Source organism: Puntigrus tetrazona, chromosome 12 (assembly GCF_018831695.1).
Source record: "Puntigrus tetrazona isolate hp1 chromosome 12, ASM1883169v1, whole genome shotgun sequence".
NCBI classification, from domain to species: domain Eukaryota; kingdom Metazoa; phylum Chordata; class Actinopteri; order Cypriniformes; family Cyprinidae; genus Puntigrus; species Puntigrus tetrazona.
The window spans coordinates 17,580,366-17,604,129 of record NC_056710.1 but is presented as its reverse complement, the minus strand read 5'-3'; the positions used below and the strand labels follow the sequence as shown (position 1 = coordinate 17,604,129).

General features: G+C 36.8%; 1 protein-coding gene across 1 annotated transcript in view; it reads right to left on the bottom strand.

Moving 5' to 3' along the window:
- LOC122355859 (cadherin-10) overlaps positions 1 to 23,764 on the bottom strand; it is a 48,103-nt gene that overhangs the window by 20,037 nt on the left and 4,302 nt on the right. Inside the window, exons 2-3 of the mRNA XM_043254441.1 lie at positions 21,178 to 21,516; positions 5,893 to 6,187 (exon numbers count right to left, since the gene is read on the bottom strand). Coding sequence (XP_043110376.1) covers positions 5,893 to 6,187; positions 21,178 to 21,375 — 493 coding nt within the window. The 5' untranslated portion in view covers positions 21,376 to 21,516. The remainder of the gene's footprint in view (positions 1 to 5,892; positions 6,188 to 21,177; positions 21,517 to 23,764) is intronic.

The window sequence follows — 23,764 nt, the reverse complement described above, 5'->3', positions numbered from 1 at the left end:
TGTGTTTCTTATCTAAATCCTAGTCTCATAATTACTCCGGCTGCACGGTGAGATGGACATATCTTTAATTGTAGTTTTTCTTTTGCCCGCTCTCTCTGGGTCATCCCATTCATTTTCCGCTCTGATGGAATCTGCTGTATGTTGCTGGGAAACGTCAGACTAATAATCTGCTCAAAGAAACATTATAATTAGACCAATTAATCTAGAACTAACATGATTTTGTGGGGGTTCATTTTCAGCTTGACACAGCTTTGGACATCTGTAGGAGGGGGGAAAAAAAATGTCTCTGATATGAAAAGCTCTTTGGCTGTGGAGGAAAGTAAACCAACTGATTTGGATGCTCATATTTGGCTCTAAATTAATGCTGTACTATAGGCTAAGCAATATATGAAATATTCACAATGTGTCATGTGTTCGCTGGTGATTCATAAGATATTAAGTACAGTAAATTTGCAATCCTTCCTTAATTTGCTACTTTCCAGTATGAAAGTGGCATTAAATATGCTGAAAAAGTTTCTCTAATTTTAACTTCAGTAACAAAACAAATGCCAGTGGTGTTGGTAAGTTCGATTCATTTCTGTCAACCAATTCAAACTGTTTTTTTTTTTGTTTCATGAATAGATTTTACATTTGAACATTTTATATTTAGTATATTTTTCATATTACTAATGCTAGACTGCAATATAATAATAATAATATAAAGAAAATATTTGTTATAGATATCCAGTATGTGTGTGTATGCATAAGAAATACACATAAACTTTTCTCTATGTATTTTGGATGTGATTAATCGCTATTAATCGTATATTGTAGTTTATAATAATGGGGAAATTGCTGTTTTTAGTTTTTTGCACTGGCAATGATATTGTTAATGCGGGCACCTTTTCAGGTTAATGCATTAAATGTATTGAATGCAATTAACGCAGTGTTGGGGCAAGCATTGACCATCCCAATCACAACGGCTTCTTCTGTTATTTTTTTCTGATAAGTAGTACCTTTTTTTAGTCGCAGAACATCTTTCGACCACATCAAACGAGTCTCTATTAATTGAGCTGAGGAGTTATATTGGCGTTTTAGATGAGTGAGACAGTGCTGGCAATATAAATGCATATTTAAAAACGTTACTGTTAGTTGGGATTAATCGTGATAATTAAAAAAGAAATGCGATTAATTAGTTATTTTTTAATTGATTGACAGCACTAATATATATATATATATATATATATATATATATATATATATATATGATATGAACGACATAAGGACTATATATATATATATATATATATATATATATATATATATATATATATATATATATATATATATATATATATATATATATATATATATATATATATAAGGATATATATATATATATATATATATATATATATATATATATATATATATATATATATATACAGTATATATATATATATATATATACAGTATATATATATATATATATATATATATATATATATATATATATATATATACTTAAAAGGCTCTGTAGCCTGTGTATGTTTTGGCTCTATTAAAGCAAAAAAAATAGCTTAACATGTTTGTAGATATTCAGGATACGTGTTATGTTAACATACTTGTTTCCCTGAAAAATAATGCTGTAGCCATTCTACTGCATTTCGGGCAGTTTCCGGGCCCATTTCACCCGCTAGCTGGTGATATTATATACTGCACATTTTATCTCTATGATCCTGCCCACTTCCAGATGTCGCTATAGTAATTCTACTCTCAAATGTGCATTTCGCGACAAAACGCCCGTTTTAACGACTAGCTGTGAATAACGCATACTGCACCTTTAAAAAAGATACATTTGAATACAATTCGCAGCTGTATGATTCTACTATATCTGGTCATTTCAGATCAAGCTAATCAATTCTGAGTGTCATCAAAATGCTGTGAAAAATCAATATTTTATTTGTAGCCGTATCGCTCAGTCCAAGTGCCGCTGAACGTCTTGTTGTGTTTTCAAGCGTGTAGCAGACCATTGCCAATAAACGTCTGATCTTGGCCTGGTCTCAGATAATAACTAGAGACAACAACTTTTCTCCTGCCACATGAAGGGTAAAATCACTCCTCGTTCGTAGTTGCCAACAACCGCGCTTTCCATTACCCTCACGGCTTCCCGCGAGCAGTTTCCTCAGAGGTTGCTCCGATCTTATTTGTGTACTACTGACATCTTACTGTTCGTTCTTCTCAATAGACTTTAGAGGTGACTTCGCGGCTTCTCAGTCTCACCTCTGAAGGTGGACCGAATGCACATGTTGTTTCTGCCATGGATCAGCGGCGTCCTTGGCATCGACAAGACCTCCGCCGAGCGGCGTTCTCTCTCTCAACGACACGAAGAATACTAATGAATGCGGAAACATCTGTCGCCCTCCGATCCCATTCCGATAACACGGAGGGAAACAGAGTCTCAGTCTTCATGGATGGCCAGATCTGATTAACGGCAGGCACGTTCGCAACACATGGCCGGTTTGTTCGGCTTAAACGCGAGTGCCACCGTGACCTCGCGGTTTGGCAAGCAGAGCCGTTCCTGAATTCGTACACGGCCGGGAGAAAGGAAGAGCTCAAGCGAAGTGTCAAACGAGAACGGTGTCTCATTTATGTTACGGAGTACCGAGGATGATGTAACTTTGAACCCCACGGAGAAATACGGATATGAAAGAAAGAACGAGCTTGACGGAAGGAGAAACGGAAAAGAAAGGCTGAGCTTGGGTTTCAAGTTCAAAAGCCTGAGGGAAAAAGACTGTGGTCCATTTACGAGGCTGCTTTTACCAGATTGTGTTGAATAAATAACTCTGGCCACAGTTGAACTGCCGTAACGTGACGCGCTTTTACATCTGTGAGGGGAATAAATATCGGTAGTGACAGCGGATCTGCTATGTATCATGTTAAGAATCTGAATTAAACAACATTGCTTGTAAAACACAGGTGCTTTGAGACTCTCGACGGCGGAGGCATAAAGGAGATCAGGCGCTGAAATGTAAGAATACAACTGAGAGTCCCTGAAGCTTGAGTGGAGTGGTCTTGCATTTGTCTGAAAGGATGACTGGTAGTGTTTCACGCCTCAGGGATCCATCTTTCAACAAACACGGCTGCATTAAGATCTATTCTCCAATGAGACATCCAGAACTTAACAGGATTTTGAATACCTTTACGCTTTAATAGCATGTTTCTTTTTGATGTCGCATTGAAACTGTCATGACAAGGGCATGACGATATTGGTGATTGGCGCGATGACACCTCAAGAATGAATACAGTCCCAAACCCGCGACTTGAAAGGCAGCAGACAGGGAAAATATTAACCCATTTCATGCTTCAAAAATACCGGGGACTAGTGAAGCATCTGCTATAATATAATGAAATATTTGTGATTTTTGACAGATTGTTGCTTGCTTACTTTTTTCCCGTTGCATCAGACAACACAGCTTCTGAATAATCGCTGAAAGAGAAATGCTGTTTTGGTGCAGATGGTTTAGTTATTCCATCTACTAGCAGGGATGAACTAATCTGTCCTAACCAACTAGGGCAGGTTTCTTTGAATCAAGCTCCTGTTTCTTTCTTTTTTTTCTGCTTTAAGGGAAAGCCAGGTGAACATTGACACTTTGTTTTCTAGACAATGATAATTGATATGCCTAATTATATTATATTTCTCCTTTTTAACAGAAATTGTGAAAAAGCATTTGCAGCGCAGAAATATGACCCAGGATAGACAGTATCATTTCAGGTGGTATGCTGAAGCATAAGTTGATCATTCATTCAACAATCCTATGTCATGAAAAATAGGAATAAAATAAGAAAAGTATTTTAAAACTACTTGAATTTTATTAGATGATGATTACATATTTAATAATAATAATAATAATAATAATAATAATAATAATAATAATAATAATAATATCACAGACTATAATAATAATAATAATAATAATAATAATAATAATAATAATAATAATAATAATAATAATAATAATGATAATAATAATAATAACGATAATAATAATAATAATAATAATAATAATAATAATAATAATAATAATAATAAAACAAATATTATTATTATTATAAAATATTACTATTAAGTTTTGGGACATATTTATTCTTTATAATAATAATAATAATAATAATAATAATAATTATTATTATTATTATTATTATTATTATTATTATTATTATTATTATTTTATTAAATATTTATTATTGTAAATGGAAAATACAGTATCATAGGTGGTATGTTGGTATTCAACCTAAATCATAAAAAAATATTACAAATAAGAAAAAATACTGCTTGTATTTTATTAGATGACAATGATTATGATAATAATAAAAATAATAATAATAATTATTATTATGTCCCTCTCAGTCACAGGTTTATGTGATGGGCCATTTCTATAATAAAAATTGTACTCTAGGGGGCATCACATCTCATCCTCTAATTATTATTACGATGTCAAAATGGCAAAAGTTAAAATGCGAAAACATTTAATTTCTGTTTGGTAACCTCTGACACATTGTGTCAAGCTTTCTCAAACAGTGCTTTTATGAATCGACAAACATAAATAGGTACACCAGGACCACTTCAAGCATAATTTCCTCATTTCCTAGTGATTAATCTCTGATTCATTTGCCAGGTCACAATGATTAAGATCCACAATGATTATCTTATCATAGCACAAAATCTTTAATCAAAACCGGCTGCCTTGTTTTTGTCGGAACTGCAAATGAGTTTTGATTCATTTGAGATAAACCTGCGGGTTAATTTGTTGCTTCGTGAAGAGTAATTGATTTCAGCTTGCTGCATCCCGTTCATTTACTTTGATTCTCTCTGCCGCTCTTAATGGGTTTAAAATCACTGATAATTGAATGAATTCAGACGGGATATTGTAAGATCTTTATCCTCCCTGCAAATCACGTGAAGTTGAATGTTTGTCATAGTTTTAATCAGCGTTGATTAAGAAGCTGCAAGAAAGTGTTTTCCGTTTAGCGCATTAAAAAAAAAAAAAAAAAAAAAAAAGAAGAAGAAAGTCTTTATTGGCCAATGTCACTTTGCTCGTCATGGTGGAGACAGTTTTGACTGCTCGGTAAACATGCATCCAGTTTTTTCGCTCACCGTGTAATCATTTTGAATTATCCTTCTGAATTTTTTTGTTTTTAAACCTGATTTATATATTTAAGAAAAAACGTCCATAGCTACTTTATTTTGCTTTCGATGTTTTACGGAGGCACTTCGACGTAAATGAGATTCTTGTGTGAGTGAGTATGTGATTGGCATTAATGAAAATACTTTGCACCTGGATGTAAAAATCTACATAATAGCTGTCGTTTGATGTATTCATGTGTTTTTGTATGTAAAATATGGAGAACTGCAATTCTAGTTTCAACCAAGGGGATTGTAAATATGTATGTTTCTGAAGTAAATAATCCTATTTTAGATACTGTCAAAATGACATTGTACGTTTCAGTTCCCTCTAAAATTATATATATATATATATATATATATACATATACATACAAGTCCTCTATCTATGATATGGTATTCCAGTAAAAAAGTCAACACATCTGAATCAGGGGAGAAATATGCACAGATCAAGCTACTACTATTCAAAACGATATTAAACGCATGCAGAGATTTTTGTGATGTTTTTGTGATCAGCCGGTTATACTCTAATTCTGACGGCACCCATTCACTGCAAAGGATCCACTGACGAGCAAGTGTCGTGACGCAAACTTTCAAATGAGGAAAATCTCGGATGGCCTAAAGGCGAGTACGTTTTCAGAAAATGTTATTTTTTTTTTTGTAACCCGATATAAGCAGAGTACGATTTCTCCTTTTGCGAATTTGCCAGCAACTCGTACAGCACTCACCGACACTGGACATCTCTGATACGCTGGCCACGTAGGTGTCCTTGGCAAACTTTGGCTCGTTGTCATTGATGTCATGGATTTTGATGATGAATTCCGAGGCCCTCTCCAGATCCTGTCCGGAGGTTTTGTTGACGGCTTTGGCGCTCAGCGTGTACAGCGCTTTCTCTTCCCTGTCAAGCCTCCTGGTCGCGTGGATATCTCCCGAGTTCTCATCAATCTCGAAAATAGTTCCTGCCCCGTCTCCGGTGAGCACGTACTTCACGTTTCCATCTTCCGTGTCCATGTCTGAGTGAAGCTGAAAAGAGCAAAGAGAGTTTTGTTGGAATTAACAGTTCCCGAATGAACTGTTTTCTTAGCGTGCGACTGGCAAATTGTTCGCAAATATACTCAGTCTGTCAAGGCAAAATGTTCAGGCGGCGGCCCTAAACCTTGTGCAAATGGAAACAGAAATTAAACCGTTCGCTAAACGCAGTTTAAGCCCTTGCTGGCCGAAGTCAGAATGTGTTTCTTGAGCAATGTTTTTAAATGAGTCATGAATATGTGAATATGAATGTGAATTTGCTCAAAGGCCCCGGCGCTCGGTTTAATTTTCTTTGTGGGTGCAGCTTGATATTTCGACTCAAGTATTTCATTCACATCAGTATCAGTAATAGTTTCTCAATTCTCCTTTTCCTTTTAAACGGCGAGCACGGAGCGCCGAATGGCGATCTCGCCATTATCTGCAGGAGCGCAGAACTTACCGTGTAGAAAGCTCTGTGTTTGCCGCGGTTGACGGCATATGGCAGATATCTCAGAAAACTGTCAATAGACTCCTGTACCTTCAAACTGTGGAGGAAAGATACGACCGGTTTTGTTCCGAGCAGTCACAATTACACAAAACGCTCCTTCAGAGCAGAACTTTCATTTTACACCTGTCTCTTAGCAACAAGAGGAAGCCCGACAGCCCTCTCCATTTGATTGCAGTTCCTCTTTTCCTGATTAGGATTTTACCAGAAGAGGCCAGCCATGCAGCCCTGGACAAAATATCCAATCAGCATAGGTGCCATGAAATGTTTCGTATTTAATAAATGAACAATCAACGCCTGAAAGAAGCTGCAAAAACAGCCCTTGTTTTCCTAAGCGGCAAAAAACCGTCTTCCGTTCTGAGAGCGGGCACGCTAAGCATTGCACCCTACAATTTCATAATCTGTCCACTTACGGCTAAATGTACACTATAATTGGAAACAATTTCAGTGGCTTTTCTAACCGCTGTTATCAGGATGTAGATAATTTGACACGTAACAATTAAAACCTCAGTTCGGAGCTTGCGTCATCGTAAAGCACCGTTCCTCTCCGTCCTGGAACTGAATTAGGTATCTGTTACACACACAATTGCATTAACGGCACAACGGCATGTTGCTCAGAGACATGGCTATCTTTACTTTAGCAGTTTTGTGTCCTGGCGTAAGCAGTTGTGGGAGGCAAGCGATTTAGTTTAGTTTCATGTTTGCCGGAAAGCAGGGTTATCGTAGTTTACTAAAACCATACATTTTTGTCACTTGAAATAAAGTAAAAGTTAATCGTTGCAATTAATTGCCCACCATTTAATAAAAAATTGGCAATCGTAACTGTTTATGACTTATGTGAGATATATATTGGCAATCGTGAGTTAAAAAATCAGGCGATTTTTGCAAGTTAGAAATGAGATATAAAGCTAGAATGGTGGGATATACAGTAAACTATAAAATAGCAAAGATTAAAACTCAGTTTCTATTTTTTATGCTTTGTTTATTTGCAGAACGAGGCTTCCATAGTAGTACATGTAATAAAACTAACTTTCTTTTAGTTTAACTTGTTAACTAAAACTAAAACCAAAAAAATGAAGTATAATTAATGTAACGTAAAATGCAAAAAATACAATAACACCTCAATGATACCCTGCTGTAAGTTGTAGGAAGGCATATATTAGTTGTTTTATGCTTTATCCCCCGTTACCAGCTGTTAAACATGTTACAGTTCGTTATTTTAAGCCCAGTGAATTCACAAAATGATATGCAACCTCCCTAACAGATGTGCGTACTCACCCTCACGGATACAAACCCTTATGCTGTTATTTTACTTATTTATTTATCATTATTTTTTATGAACAACTGTAGGAGAATCACGCTGGTCGTTCTTTTCCATCCATTTAATCCCCATGGGGACCAAAGCTTCAGAAAAGATGCAAGAGTACTATTAAGACACACCCTAAAAATACCACACATGAGTCGCGCGTTCTATTCTAAGCTTTCTTATGTATGCTTTGTTTGAAGAACAAAATTTTATACTTTTCTCTTTCAGTGAGCTTATGCAGTGAGTTTGTGAACTGGATGAACTGATTCATCAAGAAGATCTGACTCAATAGGATGCGTTCATGAATCAAACATCTGTTCTTCTCTCATGAGCACACCAAGGAGAACAACGATGCATGTCAAGATTTTCAGCAAGTAAATATATCTCAATTTTATTCTGTTCCTCGTACAAATCAATGCGTGAATCAAATGGATCGCTTTACCATAGAACGAAGAATGTCATACAGGTGTGGAATGGGATGGAGGTGAGTTGAGAGCGCCTCATATTAAAATACAGGAATCATATTTGTGTTCTGCATAGGGGGAAAAAAAAGTCTTATTTTTCTCAACTAAAAGCTTTTTCATTACAATGTTGTGTTTGGAGTTTTCTGGACTCCCTAGTGGCCGTCTGATTGGTTCTCAATTCCCATCAGCAAGCCGATGAGTCAATTATACATATTTTTGTTTATACATTATTTTACGTTTGATCATAACACAAACATGAAACGGAGAGGGTCACGCGTGTCATCATATTTTTGGTCCTCATATGTGCTTATTGTTTTGAAAATGTAGGGTGTCCGATTATCTTTTTTTTTTTTTTTTTTTTTGTAAGAATAATTTTTTTCACCAAGGCTGCGCTTAAAAAAAATTACAAGAAGAACAATAATACCGTGAAATATTATTGCAATTTAAGATAACTGTTTCCCATTTAACTATATTTTAAAATGTACTTTAATCCTGTGATGGAAAGATGAATATTCTGCAGACATTACTTTTTTTTTTTTCTCTTCACCAAGAACTCTTTATTTATTCGAAACGTTTCAAAAGCTTATTATAGCTTCCTTACTGAAAGGAGGCAGTTTCTTAAAAAAAAGAAAGAAATCTTATTGAGCTCAAGCTTTTCAATGGTAGTTAAATTTAAAGTTGCATGATAGAGTATAATATCTCGTAGTCCGTTACAGTAACATTTACAATGGTCGAAAAACACAGGAGCAAAATAGTCCACTCTTTCACCACACGGACAAAAGTGTAATTTTAGATGATATATTGATTTACTAGACTAGAAATCTCCTTGGTTTTTATTTGCGACGTCTTATGCAAGTGTATACGCCCCGTCTACAGAGAGATTTCTCTTACAGTATGTCAGAATTGGCTGTGTGGAGGTGACATACGTAACACGAGTTTGATTAGTTTTGTGAACCCCTGTCTCAGAGTTGGTTCACACTCTATTGATCGTTCGGGTCTCCCGGGATTGTACTGTCACCGTTGACACGGAGAGAGAGAAGAGAAACATACACCGCTCGCTCACAAAAAAAAAAAAGCCATTCGATACCAGAATGACGTCAGCCATTGTGGACCGTATCAGTTATCCATATTTACAGCATAACCGCACGGTTTAAATTACAATAATTGTTGATGACGCTTCAAATATCGCTCCGTGAAACCGAAAAAGCTAAATATCTTGGAGATGCTGCTTTGAAAATATGACTGTTTTGCAAACATGTGACAGCACCAGTGTGTAAATCCAGATGGTAGCTGCAACTCTTTTTCACACACTTTTTTGGTGCTATTAAAAGCTGTTTTTATGGTATTTTACTGAAATTGACTAAATCTCTAAATCTAAAGAGCCTATACTTGACATATGACAAACGTACTGTATTAGCAGATGCACAATGTATATAATTGGATTACATCAGGGGTTTTATTCTCCAGTGGTTGGAAGTGACGTATCGCTCCAGCGTTAGAAAGTTGAGAGAAAGTTATGTCAATGCTGTTCAATCAGTGTCAAACACTCAATACAAATTCCCACTTTACTCAGAATTCAAAACGCACGAAAATACGCAGCTGAGGGTTTGTGTGGAAAACTAGAGCAAATATGAAGTACCTTTTTTTTTTTTGCAGTGGACATTAAATTTGCAGTCCAGTCAGCGGTTGTTATGACATGGGGATGGCTAATCTCATGAATATTAATTGGGTCGTGCTGACGTTGCTTGGTAACCTTTCAAGACTGCCCAGTCATGCAAGTAATTAATATTCATGAGGCAAACCTTCACCATAGTATGCCTTATAAGTCAAATCATGTGCTTTTAAGATTTAATCTCAGACCGTACTTTTAAAAGTTTTACTTTTACAATTTTTAAATTCCATTCATCAATCCTGGACAAAATATGATGTGGTTTCTACAAAGAATATGAATCTTCACATCTGTTTTTAGTGACGATGATACGTGTTTCTTGAGCAGCAAATCAGCATAGGATCTGAAGGACCGTGACACTAAATATTAGATGCTGGAAATTCAGGAATAACATAATTGTAATAACATATCACAGTTTTGCTGCTTATGCTGTATTTTTGATCAAATAAATGCAGCCCTGGTGAAAATAAGATGCTTCTTTTGGTGAAATGAAAATGTTCCCAAACTAGTGAGTTGTTATGTAACTGCACATATAGTAACGCAATACATTCAATATGTATTGATTTGAAAACCGCATATAAAGCAGAGCATTTGATCTCAGAAAAAGATCTTTCTCAGAATATTAACATCTAGTTATTAGCAATACAATGTTTAACAATTACGATTCACAGCAGATCAATTCAAGAATCCATCTGAACCTAATTTGACATTTTTATTCATGAACTTCATTCATTAACCTGCAATGGATTTTCACAGCAATGTCAAAGAAGCACTGTTTTTTTGGCTCCCCTTGAACCCTACAGTGGTGGCATCTCACGAGTAGCCTTTATCCACCACAGCCTTTTGTGCAGCGGGAAGGTTTAATGGATGAAGCTTTATTCGTAAGGATGAAGCCAAAAGCAAATGCTGCTTTATGTTAGATCAATGCAGATGTAGTACCGTATGTTTAGCAATTTCCCCATCTTGTAAAGACTGTGCGGTGCGTGCTGTCATTCATTTGTGATGAGCAGACACTGCAGACTCTGTCACTGCAGGGGGTTTGTGGGTCAGTGGATATATGCACACATCAGACGTCTCTAGCTCTTTACTCTTTTTTCTCTTTCTTAGTGCAGGGGCATAACAAGCACCTTTACTTGTTTGAAAAATTATGTGTTAAAACTATAGAGAATTATAGTAGACAGCAGGAGTGCACTTTGCTTGAGTCGTTTATGAGTCCAGTACTTCAAGACATCAATCAGTAAATACAGTTGCATGATGGATGGATTTGATGGGTTTGAAGCTGCTTTTATATATAGCGATTATATATAAGCATATAAAATATATATATATATATATATATATATATATTATATATATATATATATATATATATATATATATATATATATATATATATATATATATATATATATATATATATATATATATATATAATCAAAAGTTATTCAATAATCACATAGAGTGATATTAATACACAGTTGAATAGTAATATTGTGTAATATTCTTACTTTTTATATATTGTAATATATGTGTATTTATTATATATGTAATTTATTCCTGTGATGCAAGCATATTGCATTACATGAGCCGTCATATATGATAATTTGATGCTTAAACATTTCTTATTTTTATTTATTTATTTAGTGTAAACATTGATGCATTTTCAAGTTTAAAAGAACGACATTAAGTATGGGATATAAGTTATTAAATATGAGTTATTCAAGCATAGTGTGGTCTGAGATGTGGTTTCTTAGGCTATTTCCCAGTTTCTGCCTATATTCAGCTCATTAACCCAATCAGTGATTAGGAAGATTTCATACCACATTATGAATCAGTCACACACACACACACACACACACACTATGTTCCATATGTATAGAGCTACTGGAATATTCCCGCATGATCACATCTGCTGTTTATTAGACTCAATTTTCAGCATTTTAGCCAAATAATTCATTCTAATTTGTGTTTTTACAACAGCAGACAAAAGGGGAAAAGGATGAAATTGAAAGCCAATAGCCTTTTTGAATATATATGACTGTTGTGGTGTTTTATTTGTATATTGATTTATGCTAATTTCTGTAACTATTCATATCTGTGTCCCCTCACTTCACATTTGAGTGCTTGACCATATTACAAATAATGTTCATAATTGAGTAATAAATGCGTAATGACAAGTTTGGAATATTATTATACTATTGAAATAATCTTGTGTATTATTGTAAAGTGGACACTTATTAATATTTTTGGTGAACACGATATAGATCTAAATGGCATTATTACTATTGCATTCCAGTCTCCATAATTCAATTTAAGAATATAACATAATAATGCATGCTTTATGAAACTGTCTTTGTCTCTCAAGTGACCTGGACTCGATCTGGGAAACATCTCTGAAGCCTGTGTTTTTAATCAACCTCCTGTAACATGATGACAAAGTCTCAATGTTTACAGTCACAGACAAGAACGGCAGAAAAGTCCAAATAAATAAATCCAGAATTTGTCAGCAGCAGCGATGCGAAAAGGGGGAACGTCTTTGCTTTCAGCTCCAAGCCAGTAATCTATGCAAACATTAGCATGCGAGTCATTAGCATGTGGTTAATGAAATGTTTGTGCGCTCTATCTCACGGGTCCACATTCTCCTGAGTGACAGAGCGAGTGAGGGACACAGCATGCAGGAAAGCCAAAGCAGATATAAATAACTTGAGATAAGATCTAATTATTTTCAACATATTTACAGCCAGCGACTCTAGACCCAAGTGTGATGGGGGTTGAACCAATTTTTTGGAAGAAATGACATCTCAAGATGCAGTTATTATTATTATTGTTATTATTTTCTGATGGAAATGTCAAATATAAAACGGTTAAGTTATTTTTTTCATGTTGGAGTAACATGAATCAATAATGCTGCACTCTTAAAAATAAAGCTTTTCTGGTTAAAGAACCTTTAACATTCATGGAACCTTCTCAAAGCACAAATGATTCTTCGGACTCCTAGAAAAAAGCTTCAAAATGGTGGTTTATGCAGTAACGCCGTAGAAGAACCATGTTTTTGTTCTTCAAAGAACCTTTCTGTGATCCTAAAAAGAACATTTTTTCTCTCCTTTGCGTTTAATAACTTTGTAATAATCCAATAATCTGAAACCTTTTTCCACTGTAAAGAACCTTTTGTGCGATGGAAATGTTCTATGGATGGTAAAGTTCATCGGAAAATCACAGATGGCAATAAAGAACCTTCATGTTTAGGTAGAAAAGACCTTCTGATCATTAAGGAAAGAAACTATTTTAAGAAATGAAGTTTTTTTTAGCGGGGGAACCCATAATGGTTCTTCTATGGTGATGTTCTGAGACTCCTCTTGTGAAATTTATATTTAAATAAGTGATAAGTGTCCCTCATGAGTTTAGAAGATGCCATTAAAGTGTTGATAGAGAACTACAAACTTTCAGTAATTACTAATCAGAATTTAGCGACGTGAACGCATTCTCTAAATGCTCAAGCAAGTGGAACGGTTTAGGCAAGAGTTAACATTTAAACCAGACAGAAAAGCATGACAGATTACATCAGCCACAGTCTGAAATCTACCCTTGTGCAACCTTGATGTTTTAAATGAACATCTGAAGGCCTTCAAGTCAATGTATGCTACGCCACCGACACTTATCGTGCATTATATCGGTGGAGCACGGTTTAATTCTCCTTCTTTCATTCCAGAACAAAGCTACGGCGTACCTCCAAAGAGTATTTTCTGGAAAACAGAGGGCCTTCGTGTTAGTTGTAACTAGAAGAAGCCGATATGAAGATGTAGATTCCATTTTCATCTCCGCTATGTATAAAATCCCCTGACAGCACCATAATTAGTCTCTCTATGTCCTTTATTGTGAAGAAATCCTTCAGCGCTGCCATGGCCCACACAGACGTGAGTTTGAAATCCATAAAAAGACATCTGAGACAAAGACATGCAATGAAAGCAGACAACCGCATAAAGCCAATACAAACCCCAGCTTCTCTGGGCTAATTGGTATTTGTCAGATGAGCGTCTACGCGCGCTTAAAGGGTATACATAAAACATTGCATTAATCTCTGAGGTAAACACGCGCTAAAACGACAAGAGCGGGCTTCATTAGGTCATTAATTTGAGGTGGACCGTGGTCGAGTATGAAATTCCCTGCAGGAATGAAGGCGATGTGTGAAAGATGTTTTCGGCCCTGCTTTAGTGAAGGCGTAATGCGTCTCATAACAACCTGTCTTGTTCTATAAAGTGCTGCGGGTGAGTCTTTAGCCGTTGCGTATTATTTCAGCAGTCAGAGACCAGGAACTGTTTGCTAAAAATATTGCACAAAGAATGGAGAGCCGGAATAAACACTGACATGGTTAGAAGCAGTAATTTAGTTTCAGTGGCTTTTAAGTCATTAACGCAAAACGCTCCATTCTAAATATAAAGCGTTTAAAAACTCAGGTGTCACTAGGGCTGTGCGTTACTTCTTGGAAAGTGCAAACAAATCGGGCCTGTTAAATGGACCTGTGAGGGTTTAGATCAACAAACCGTTTTGTATGAAAAAAATTTTAATAAGTATGTTATACAGTATATATTGTTTTACAGTATATACTTAATACGTATATACTTACAGTTTTACTTAATACGTTTGAATCAAAATACATTTACTTAAGAAGCAAAATTCCTTAAGATGAAAAAATTACGTTTTTTATGGACGCCTGTTTCCACTACACAATAAAAAAACAAAACAAAAAAATACTAATAATTAATTGCATTAATTTATATATATATATATATATATATATATATATATATATATATATATATATATATATATATATTTTTTTTTTTTTTCTCAGAACTTTTTATAAAATACTTTTTTAAAAAAGAAGACAGGAATATAACTTTAAAAAAGTTAAAACGGTGCTTCACCTGAACATGAATGTTTTCCTAAAATTGCAAGTTTACATTTGCTCCTCTTGTTGTTTACGCCGCTTAAGCCGAAAACCATCACATACCGTGAACACACGGCACATGTACGACTGCTATAGCTACAGGCACCTTAGTAACTCGCCTAATTGATTGTAAACCCCATTTATTTATTTATTTTCCAACAGGTCTATATCACAATACACCAGATGTTTCGTTTCCACAATGTAGCCAATGTTTTCCATTTGGCTGCTCACTGGAAGACTCGGGGTGTCCTAATTACTGCCAGCTCCAAAAAACAACAAAAAAAAAAAAAAAAAAAGAGAGAGAGAGAAAGAAAGAGAGAGAGAAAGCCAAAGCACCTCTGGGCCTCTGGGGATGAATTAAAAGACATTTCAGAATAAGGCGTCTGTCGGCCATGTGGTGGCCTTTCGCAGTGACTCATGAAAAATATAAGCGATTTGATTCGGCCTCATAGATCCTGATTCAAGCCGAACCACAATCCCTCTGTTCATTTCAAATGCACTACAGGGAGAGTGCCGCATGGCAGTGAATACTGATCGCTTGCTCATTTGCTCTGGGAGCACTTTTTGGCACAACACCGCGCTCTCTGTGGCACCGGCAATCCTGAACAGATACCCTTTGTTTATTGGCAGGAATATGTCTCCGGCGTGAGGTTGCCTAAATAATCTCTGCCAGTCAAAAATCCAAGCGTGTCCCCAAAGAGGCAACGTGGAGAAACACACGAAGCGTGCCAGTGTTCCAAGCAAAAGTGTGCCTTTTCCATTATTTTTGAAGGATGTTCTTGATTATAATGAGCTGACAGTTGAATATGAAGTAAAGGCAGCGCGGATTTATCCCGGCCTTGCTTTCATTTGCCTTCGCTAATTCGCGTAGCACAAAATTAGCCTTTGACTCGGAGCAGCTTTAGGAATTAAATCCCTTGCACACACACAGAGGGATTGTCAGCCGAGCACGGGAGAAATCATTGACAATTCTTGTCAGGTCGGCGGTGAACACTTGCTTAGTACTGCAGAGAGGAGATTGTGAAAATGAGAGCCCGGGCCCAGAACGGATACAGAATAATTATGTATTTTCCCCCCACCCTTTCTTTCTTTGTGTGTATCTTGAGCTCGCTCGGAGTAGGACAGAGTGGCATTGGAGTTGACTAGCTCCACACAAGCGCCGCGGCGCAATCTCCCCCTCGCTGGCTCGCCTCACCTCGGTCGCCCTTTTGTGGTTCCGCCGTTCGACGTTAATCATAAGGCCACGCGCTTCGCACTGTAGTTTTTACACTTTTTTTTTGTGTCACTCGCGAAGGTTTACAACAGATTTCATCGCATGCGGGCTCTCTGAGGAGTTGAAAAGCGCATGAACCCAAACTCAGCAAAGCTCTCTCTCTTCTAATCTCCTCTGCTGGCTGTGGACTCCGCTGGTTCATTTGAGTGGATAAGGACACGCGCTGCAACTACTTAGATAGCTGGAGGTTCCTGTGAGGCCTGACTTTGCTGTGACAGAGAGTGAAAAAAAAAAAAAAAAAAAGCATCCGCGAGATCTTAATCAGGTTTTATCCGATTCGTTCGCCGTGTTTTTTTGCTGATTTTGTATGGCCGTGTGGTTTGGGTTTTTATTTTCTTCCTTTTTTGTGGTTAATAAGTATTCGGAGTATTTAATTTGAGGTATAATATACACCAGAACCACTGCTTGAAATATAATGAGAATGACTTTGCCCATTAGTGCACTATCATAATGCAAAGCCATTAATGCATAAATAATTGAAAATAGAGTTTCAATTTCCCATTGTTTAATTTGACTATTAATGTTGCCTGTGAGGTTTTAGTACTATCAATAACTATACCAGTATTATTATTTGTCTCTATAATAATAATAAAAATAAAAATAGTAATGTTGATAATAATTATAATAATATTAGTAGTAGTAGTAGTAGTAATGGTGATAGTGGTGGTGATAGTAGTGTATTTAAAAAATTATATTCGTGTATATATATATATATATATATATATATATATATATATATATAGAGAGAGAGAGAGAGAGAGAGAGAGAGAGAGAGAGATTTACTTATATAATTATGTATTGCACACACACACACACACAAAATACATCACATCTAATTTACAGTTTTCACACAATAAAAAGTTTCCCAGTTCTACTACTACTACTAACATTATACAATGTGCTTCCTGCAGGCTATCCCATGAGGCCAAGGGATACGATTTGCGAATGACAGTGTGGTACGTTCATATTACATTACTACTACACGCATGCAAACGATGTAAACATATTTATCGTTGGAAAGTATGCACTTGTTCAAGAAGTAACTACAGCTGTCTACTTGTTTGGGTCACAACCTCAATGACTACAGTGACTTTTTTGACGAATTTTAAAATGCTTGTTATGAATCATTTGCATTGGCATACTTTGCACTGAAGCGTTTCTGTTAATGGCCCATGCATAGCTGATTAAGAAGTAAATTTTTGACTTGCAAAACATTCTATTCAGAGCAGATCTTAGAACTAAACGACGCCCCTGATATACATATGTTATCTCAGTTAACATTTATCATTTAGAATTGCCATTCTACATCCAATGATTAGTCGACAGTGCTACAACTGTCAGTTTCCCCTCTATTGCTTTATGATGTGGTTCTCCACGCTCAGATGAGTTTATAATCCTTACAAGTCATAATGAACCTGCGCTAAATATCTAAACATTCAAATGCGCGCTGTCTATGGCTTTGCGTTATCAGTGCTCGCAAATATGATCAAGATCAAGAATTTTTCTTTTCTTTTTTTTTATTTACTTTTTTTATTAAAGCGCGGAGTATTTACGTGGAGAGGATCAAAAGGGTTAGGTAGACACAAGAAGAGAGCTCACCTGGAAAACAGGACTGTATGAACGGGTTTATTTGCACAATGCATTATGGGGCTTGGAGAAGGTTAATAGGATTTTGTTCACATCAGTAGCGCTGATGGCACGCCATGTGAGCCGCTGCCCCTACATCAAACTCATGACACAAAAGCTGAGAAATGCATGGCGGGCTTCAGCGCTTCTGAGGGTCTTGCTGCACAACGGGGCCGTGGTGCCTGAGCGGTCATAATGACCAGTGGGTGGCCAGGAGAATGTTTCTAAACGTAATGGTGTGTGCTGTTAAAAACTGAACGATTTCGCAGTAGTTTTTAAGCTTGAGTCATCACAAAATTACATTTGGAAAACTGCCTCTTTAATCCTGTTTGTTTTGCGTTTCTGCCTGATGCGGTTTCATATTAATTCAAAGAAGAAGCTGTTTTCACATATCATACACTAACTGAATTATAAATTATAGTGTATTTGCTCTGTAGAACATGAGTGCTAATATTGAATTTTTGACTTTCATATTCAGCCCAGTTGCAGTGATGACTATGTGACTGAATTATTCATATAGAGTGTTTGTGTGTATAAAAATTATATATATATATATATATATATATATATATATATATATATATATATATATATATATATATATATATATATATATATATAGCACACATTTGAATGTGCACTAAAAAAATCTATAAATATATATACATTTTAAGATCTAATATTGGCTCCCATATAAACCTCCTCTTAATATTGTTTCATTTTAATTAGTTCATTTATAGATTATATTTTAAAATGAAATGATTCAAAATAACATTCGCTTGATTCACTGCATATTATCACTGTGTGCCATCTTTTAAGTTTGTTGTATTAAATGTGTGTGTATATATGTGTTTGTGTGTATGTATATATACTTTTTAGTGATAATTATTATATTATTTATAATAATTGTTACTAAAAAGTATATATACATACACATTTAATGCATTATGTACATTTAATTTAAATAAATGCTTTTATAACAAATTATGTTTTATGAATTTTTGTAGCAATTATGTTATAATGTTATAAAAATGTAATAACTATGCAGATATGATTTATAATTTATTATTAGAAATTAATATGTTTGTGTTTGGGTATACTAGATTAGTGCTAAAATAATAATTTTAAAAAATTAAGTAAAATAAAACAAAACAAAAAACATACTTTTTTTATAGCAAGTTGTGCAGGTACTTATGAAAAGTGGCTTGACTTTTGAACGTCTTGAAAGTGTAGCTTGTTAGTCGCATGATGTAGATGAATCTTGCGAATGGCTATAGACTACACAATAGAAAAAAGAGCCATGAAGCAAGCGACGAGAGTGCGGTTGTTTTATTGGAAATATTCTTCCCATTTTATGGATTATTTCTGGCTCCACACTGGAAAATAAATCCTCTTTTAGGGCTTGTCTTTGTCAGAGGCCAATAGAGGCCTTGCTCGGATAGACATAAATACGGTATCCCACAAGGCTCCGCAAAGGTTGCTGAATTGTCTTTATGAGGAGAACCATCAATGGCTTTGATGGCTTCTCGCTGGGGCTCTAAGTACCCGTCTATTGGGCTACACAAGTTCTCACGCGTCACCCGCACACACACTAGTAAGAAATGGGGGGAAATGGATGGGATGGATGATCAAGTCCCTCCACAGTGGTCTCCCCGAACCAGCATGGGGGTGTTTCGTTCTCCCTCGCCCTCCTACAGTATTTATGGGAGCCCTGTGTCTTTCTGGCACTTTAATTGGGAACAAGAGTGGACGGTAGATGAGAAGCGGGCCAAAAGCATGTGATTGCTGTCATGCCAGGGAGAAACGCAGAAGCCAGAAAAAGAGGGAGAGATAGAAAGAGAGAGAGAGAGCTAGAGAAAAGAGAGAAGCATCAAAGCTCTGGGAAGGAGGCCAGGACACTGCTGAGTCTGACACTTCCTCAACCGACGGACTCTTCGCAGTCAGCGCTGTTTTGTTGCCTTGTCACGTAAAATGCAACGCTATGAAGGCGGAATCTCATTCTCGTTTTTGATTGATTTATTGTTTTGCTTGCTCGCCTTTCTGTTGCACATGTTTCTTTTCTTGCGTTATTCCCCACAAAAACAACCATGCACCATAAGAGGAAGACATGTTGATCTGTCTGTGCTACCACTCCTCTCTCTCCACCCGAACCTATCACATGTGCACTTGTAGAAGATGAATGCGGTGATGAAAGTAGACATCTTTGACGTAAAATTGGCCGACCCCCTCCTCCCGTGCACCGGGGTGTAACTGCTGCTGTCTCTGCCGTCAGACGCCGGTGGCTTGACAAGCGCTCCGCTCTGATCTGACGCCATGAGAGTTGCACTTCGGCTTCTTTTTTATTTTAACCGAATCTTGTTGCACCGGTAGACCCACCTTTCAACAAATGGCACGTAGAGGTTTGACTCTTGGCTGATTCGTGTCCTGACTTGATCTAAGCTAAAAAAAAAACATAACATGCATCATTCGTGCATGTTGAAAGCCGGGACATCAGCTGTTATTATCAGGTCACGGTTATAATGTAAGCCTTTGAATTAAACCCACACAAGCATATCGGTTTTGGAACGTCAGGATGTGGTCATTAATATAAAGAGGGTTATTATGGCACTTTGTATCCCACACATCGATTCATTCTAATAGCCTACATTCGCATTGATTTTGTTCTAATACATCATTAGCTATCATGCTGAAAGCATTATCCGTTAGGTATGAGTTCATTTGATGTTCGTGATTCATGTTCGTAACTGACCCTTCTGCTTGTTTGTGTTGTGTGTTAATGGTCAGACTCACTGAAATCGCTCATGTCATACTGCACACTGCTCACTGGTAGAGCATGATGGTAGCCACCACATGGTCGTGGGTTCGATTCCCATTTATGAATGCTGCCAAATGCACAAATCCATTTTTTCAGCATTCCCTGGGAATCTAACTCAGGACCTACTCGAAGGAACACGCACATATCTTAGAATGCACTCTTTTACCACTGTGTTGGTATACCATGATATAGATGGAAAATTATGCTATTTTGATATGATATTGTTTAATCGATTACCATATATAAAGTGTTTGAAAGAATGATATTATCATGGAACCACATCCAAACCTCTAGTGTAATTCTATGGTACTTTTTCAGGGGATAAAAAACATCTCCACAGACATGATTCACTCTGAAAGTATGTCCATTCTGAAACACACAGACAGTAACAGCCCTTACCTTTCCAACATACTGCTTCCCAGTCCCTGTCCACTCCTCTAAGAGAAAGAAACTATTCCACATCCATCCTCGTTTAGTGCGTTGCAGAGTCCGTCCGTCCCGATCCGACGTGCTAATTCCAGGCACCGGCCGGATCAGTGCACCGCTCCAGCCCAGCAAGCAGAACAACAGGAGGAAAGTAAGTTGATTGATTATCATTGTATCCGATCACTCCTGGAGAGTCCTTGATAAGGAATCAATTAAGAAACAGAGCTCTGCGTTGAAGATACTGCTGAATGGTGGGAGCGACGAAATGGGGCATCTTATCCTTAATTCTCCTAAATTCTGTCTTCTTGAGGCCTGTGACGGATAGAAAAAGATCATTAAGAAACCATTTCAGCGCAATATCAGCACAAAGCCATGCCTTTTCTAAATTACATCTGGGTCGAGTGCCACAGCCTAGAACAGCACTCTGTAAATTTATGTTGGCTGACTGAAATCGTGTTGGCTAACTAGAAAAAGAATCGTTAATATTGATTGATCACAAAGGATTAAGTGACTCAAATTTTAGCACATGGCAGTCTCTCGGTGGTCTCTAATTGATGAACTTCATGAGCCCTAACGTCTCCAAACATTTACTTTCCTCACTCTGCATAGATTTGTGGTCACCCCCAAAACGCGGCGATAGGCAAAAATCGATATACAAATGCAAAACGCTGAGGACTTCCACTTCTATAACAAACTAGCGTAAAAGAAGCAAAGGCAGCGGCTCACTGAAGCGGTCTCTCCTCCAGGACTAGTTCTGATAGGTAATTTGCAGGATGTATGCATAATTTATTGGCTTTTGGAAGTTAATCCTAATAAATCTTTCTTCCCTCATTTGACGAAAGCCCATTTTCCAGGAGTCTGCAGGAAAAGGCCAAGGAGCCAGGTTAGCCTGACAGGCATTCATTACGGCAAACGTCTCCAGGGGTCTCGTGAGCAAACGAGGAGCAGATTCATAATGTTGTGGCGTTTTTGTTTAACGATCTGAATCAAAGAAAAGAAAAGAAGGGGAGGCTTGGGAAAAAGGGGGGGGTAGAGAAATAAAACACACACGGTGTCAGCAAGGCCATCTCGGTGAACAAAGCGAATCCTTTCTTTGTCTAAGAGCAAATTAGGGCTCTGGTTCTATTTGATGTGACTGAAGTTATGCATGTAAATGAACACTGTCTTGTGAATACGAATCAAATAATTTACTTAATGAGATACGGATGAAGTTAGGAATTATTCACTAGGCAGCATTTGAAAGTGTGCAGACTACTGTAATTTGTGGAATCACTGGCTTCGCTAATGCAAGTAATGAATTTTGTCAGGCCCAGAAGAGGACGCCTTTGTGGCCCAATCTTCCATTCAGACATATGTTTCAGTGCAGCCCCGGGTTAGCTGGTAGGGCACAACTTTGACATTCAGAAGGCCCTCATGAATAAATCATGATTTTTATTTTCACGAGACCAAGCTGAGTCTTTCACATCCGGCATGAATCACACATCGATGCGAACTTTGACTGTGTCTGTGCGTGGAAAGTTCCGCCCACATTTGATTTTAGAATGAGGGTCGTACTGATCGTTCGGAGGGCATGTAATCAGCAGCTGGCATCGAAAAAACCTGCTCAAGTCTATGACGTGACCTTGACGGACAGATCCTGATAAATCTCCATCTGTCAGTGTCATGGTCCGCGACCAACTTGATTGATTTAACGGTTTCTATGACACGTTTTCCATCCGTGGTCTTAGCTCAAGGGCGAGCGCGGACAAAAGAGTAATAAAAATGAGTTCTGATTCATGCATGTTTATTGCACGCTGCTTCAAAGCCTGATGAAGCAGGCGCTGCCCTCTCAGAGTTCGCTCTTTCAAAGCACTGATAGATTTAATGGAGTTCTTAGTGATGTGTCATTTAACTATAAGATTTATCTCAGATTAAAAATTGTTTATAGGACAAATAAAAATAGCCACAAATTGCTCCCACTGAATGTGAAGTGTATAGAGCTATAAAATCAATGCGGATAGCAGCACGGATAATGCAGCCTATTGCAGACTTCTCCTTTGAAGAAAATCAAATCTGAGAAGTAGGAGATCGTTATCATTTTATATATTTGTAATTTATATATTTATTTCTTGTATCGCATTTTTCTGAAGTCTGCTAAAATGCATCAATCAGTCAGCGCTGTTTGATGTTGCTCTTTTTTTTTTTATAAATTTTTTAGTTTCATTCAAGTAACATTTATCTGTCTCGTGGGGTTTTCCTAGGTTTTCGCAGAAGAAATAATATCCACACCTGTTCAAGTACAGTACAATTTGAGTAAAGGCAGATAAAATGTTATGTGACACGCAGCGCAGGTAATGTTGACTATTGTGGAACGTCTCATGAAAAAGAAAACAGGAGAGCCAAATTTATATATGTATTTATGCGGTTTCCAAACGTCTGCTAAAATAAATTGTGGCTCAAATCCACAATCCAGTCCTCCAATCCAGTTTCTGAGTTATGCTTCAGATGATTAATAGCCACTAAATAGGCTTTTTTTTGTTTTTTCAACTTTTGGAAGAATGCGACGTGATTATGTATGTAT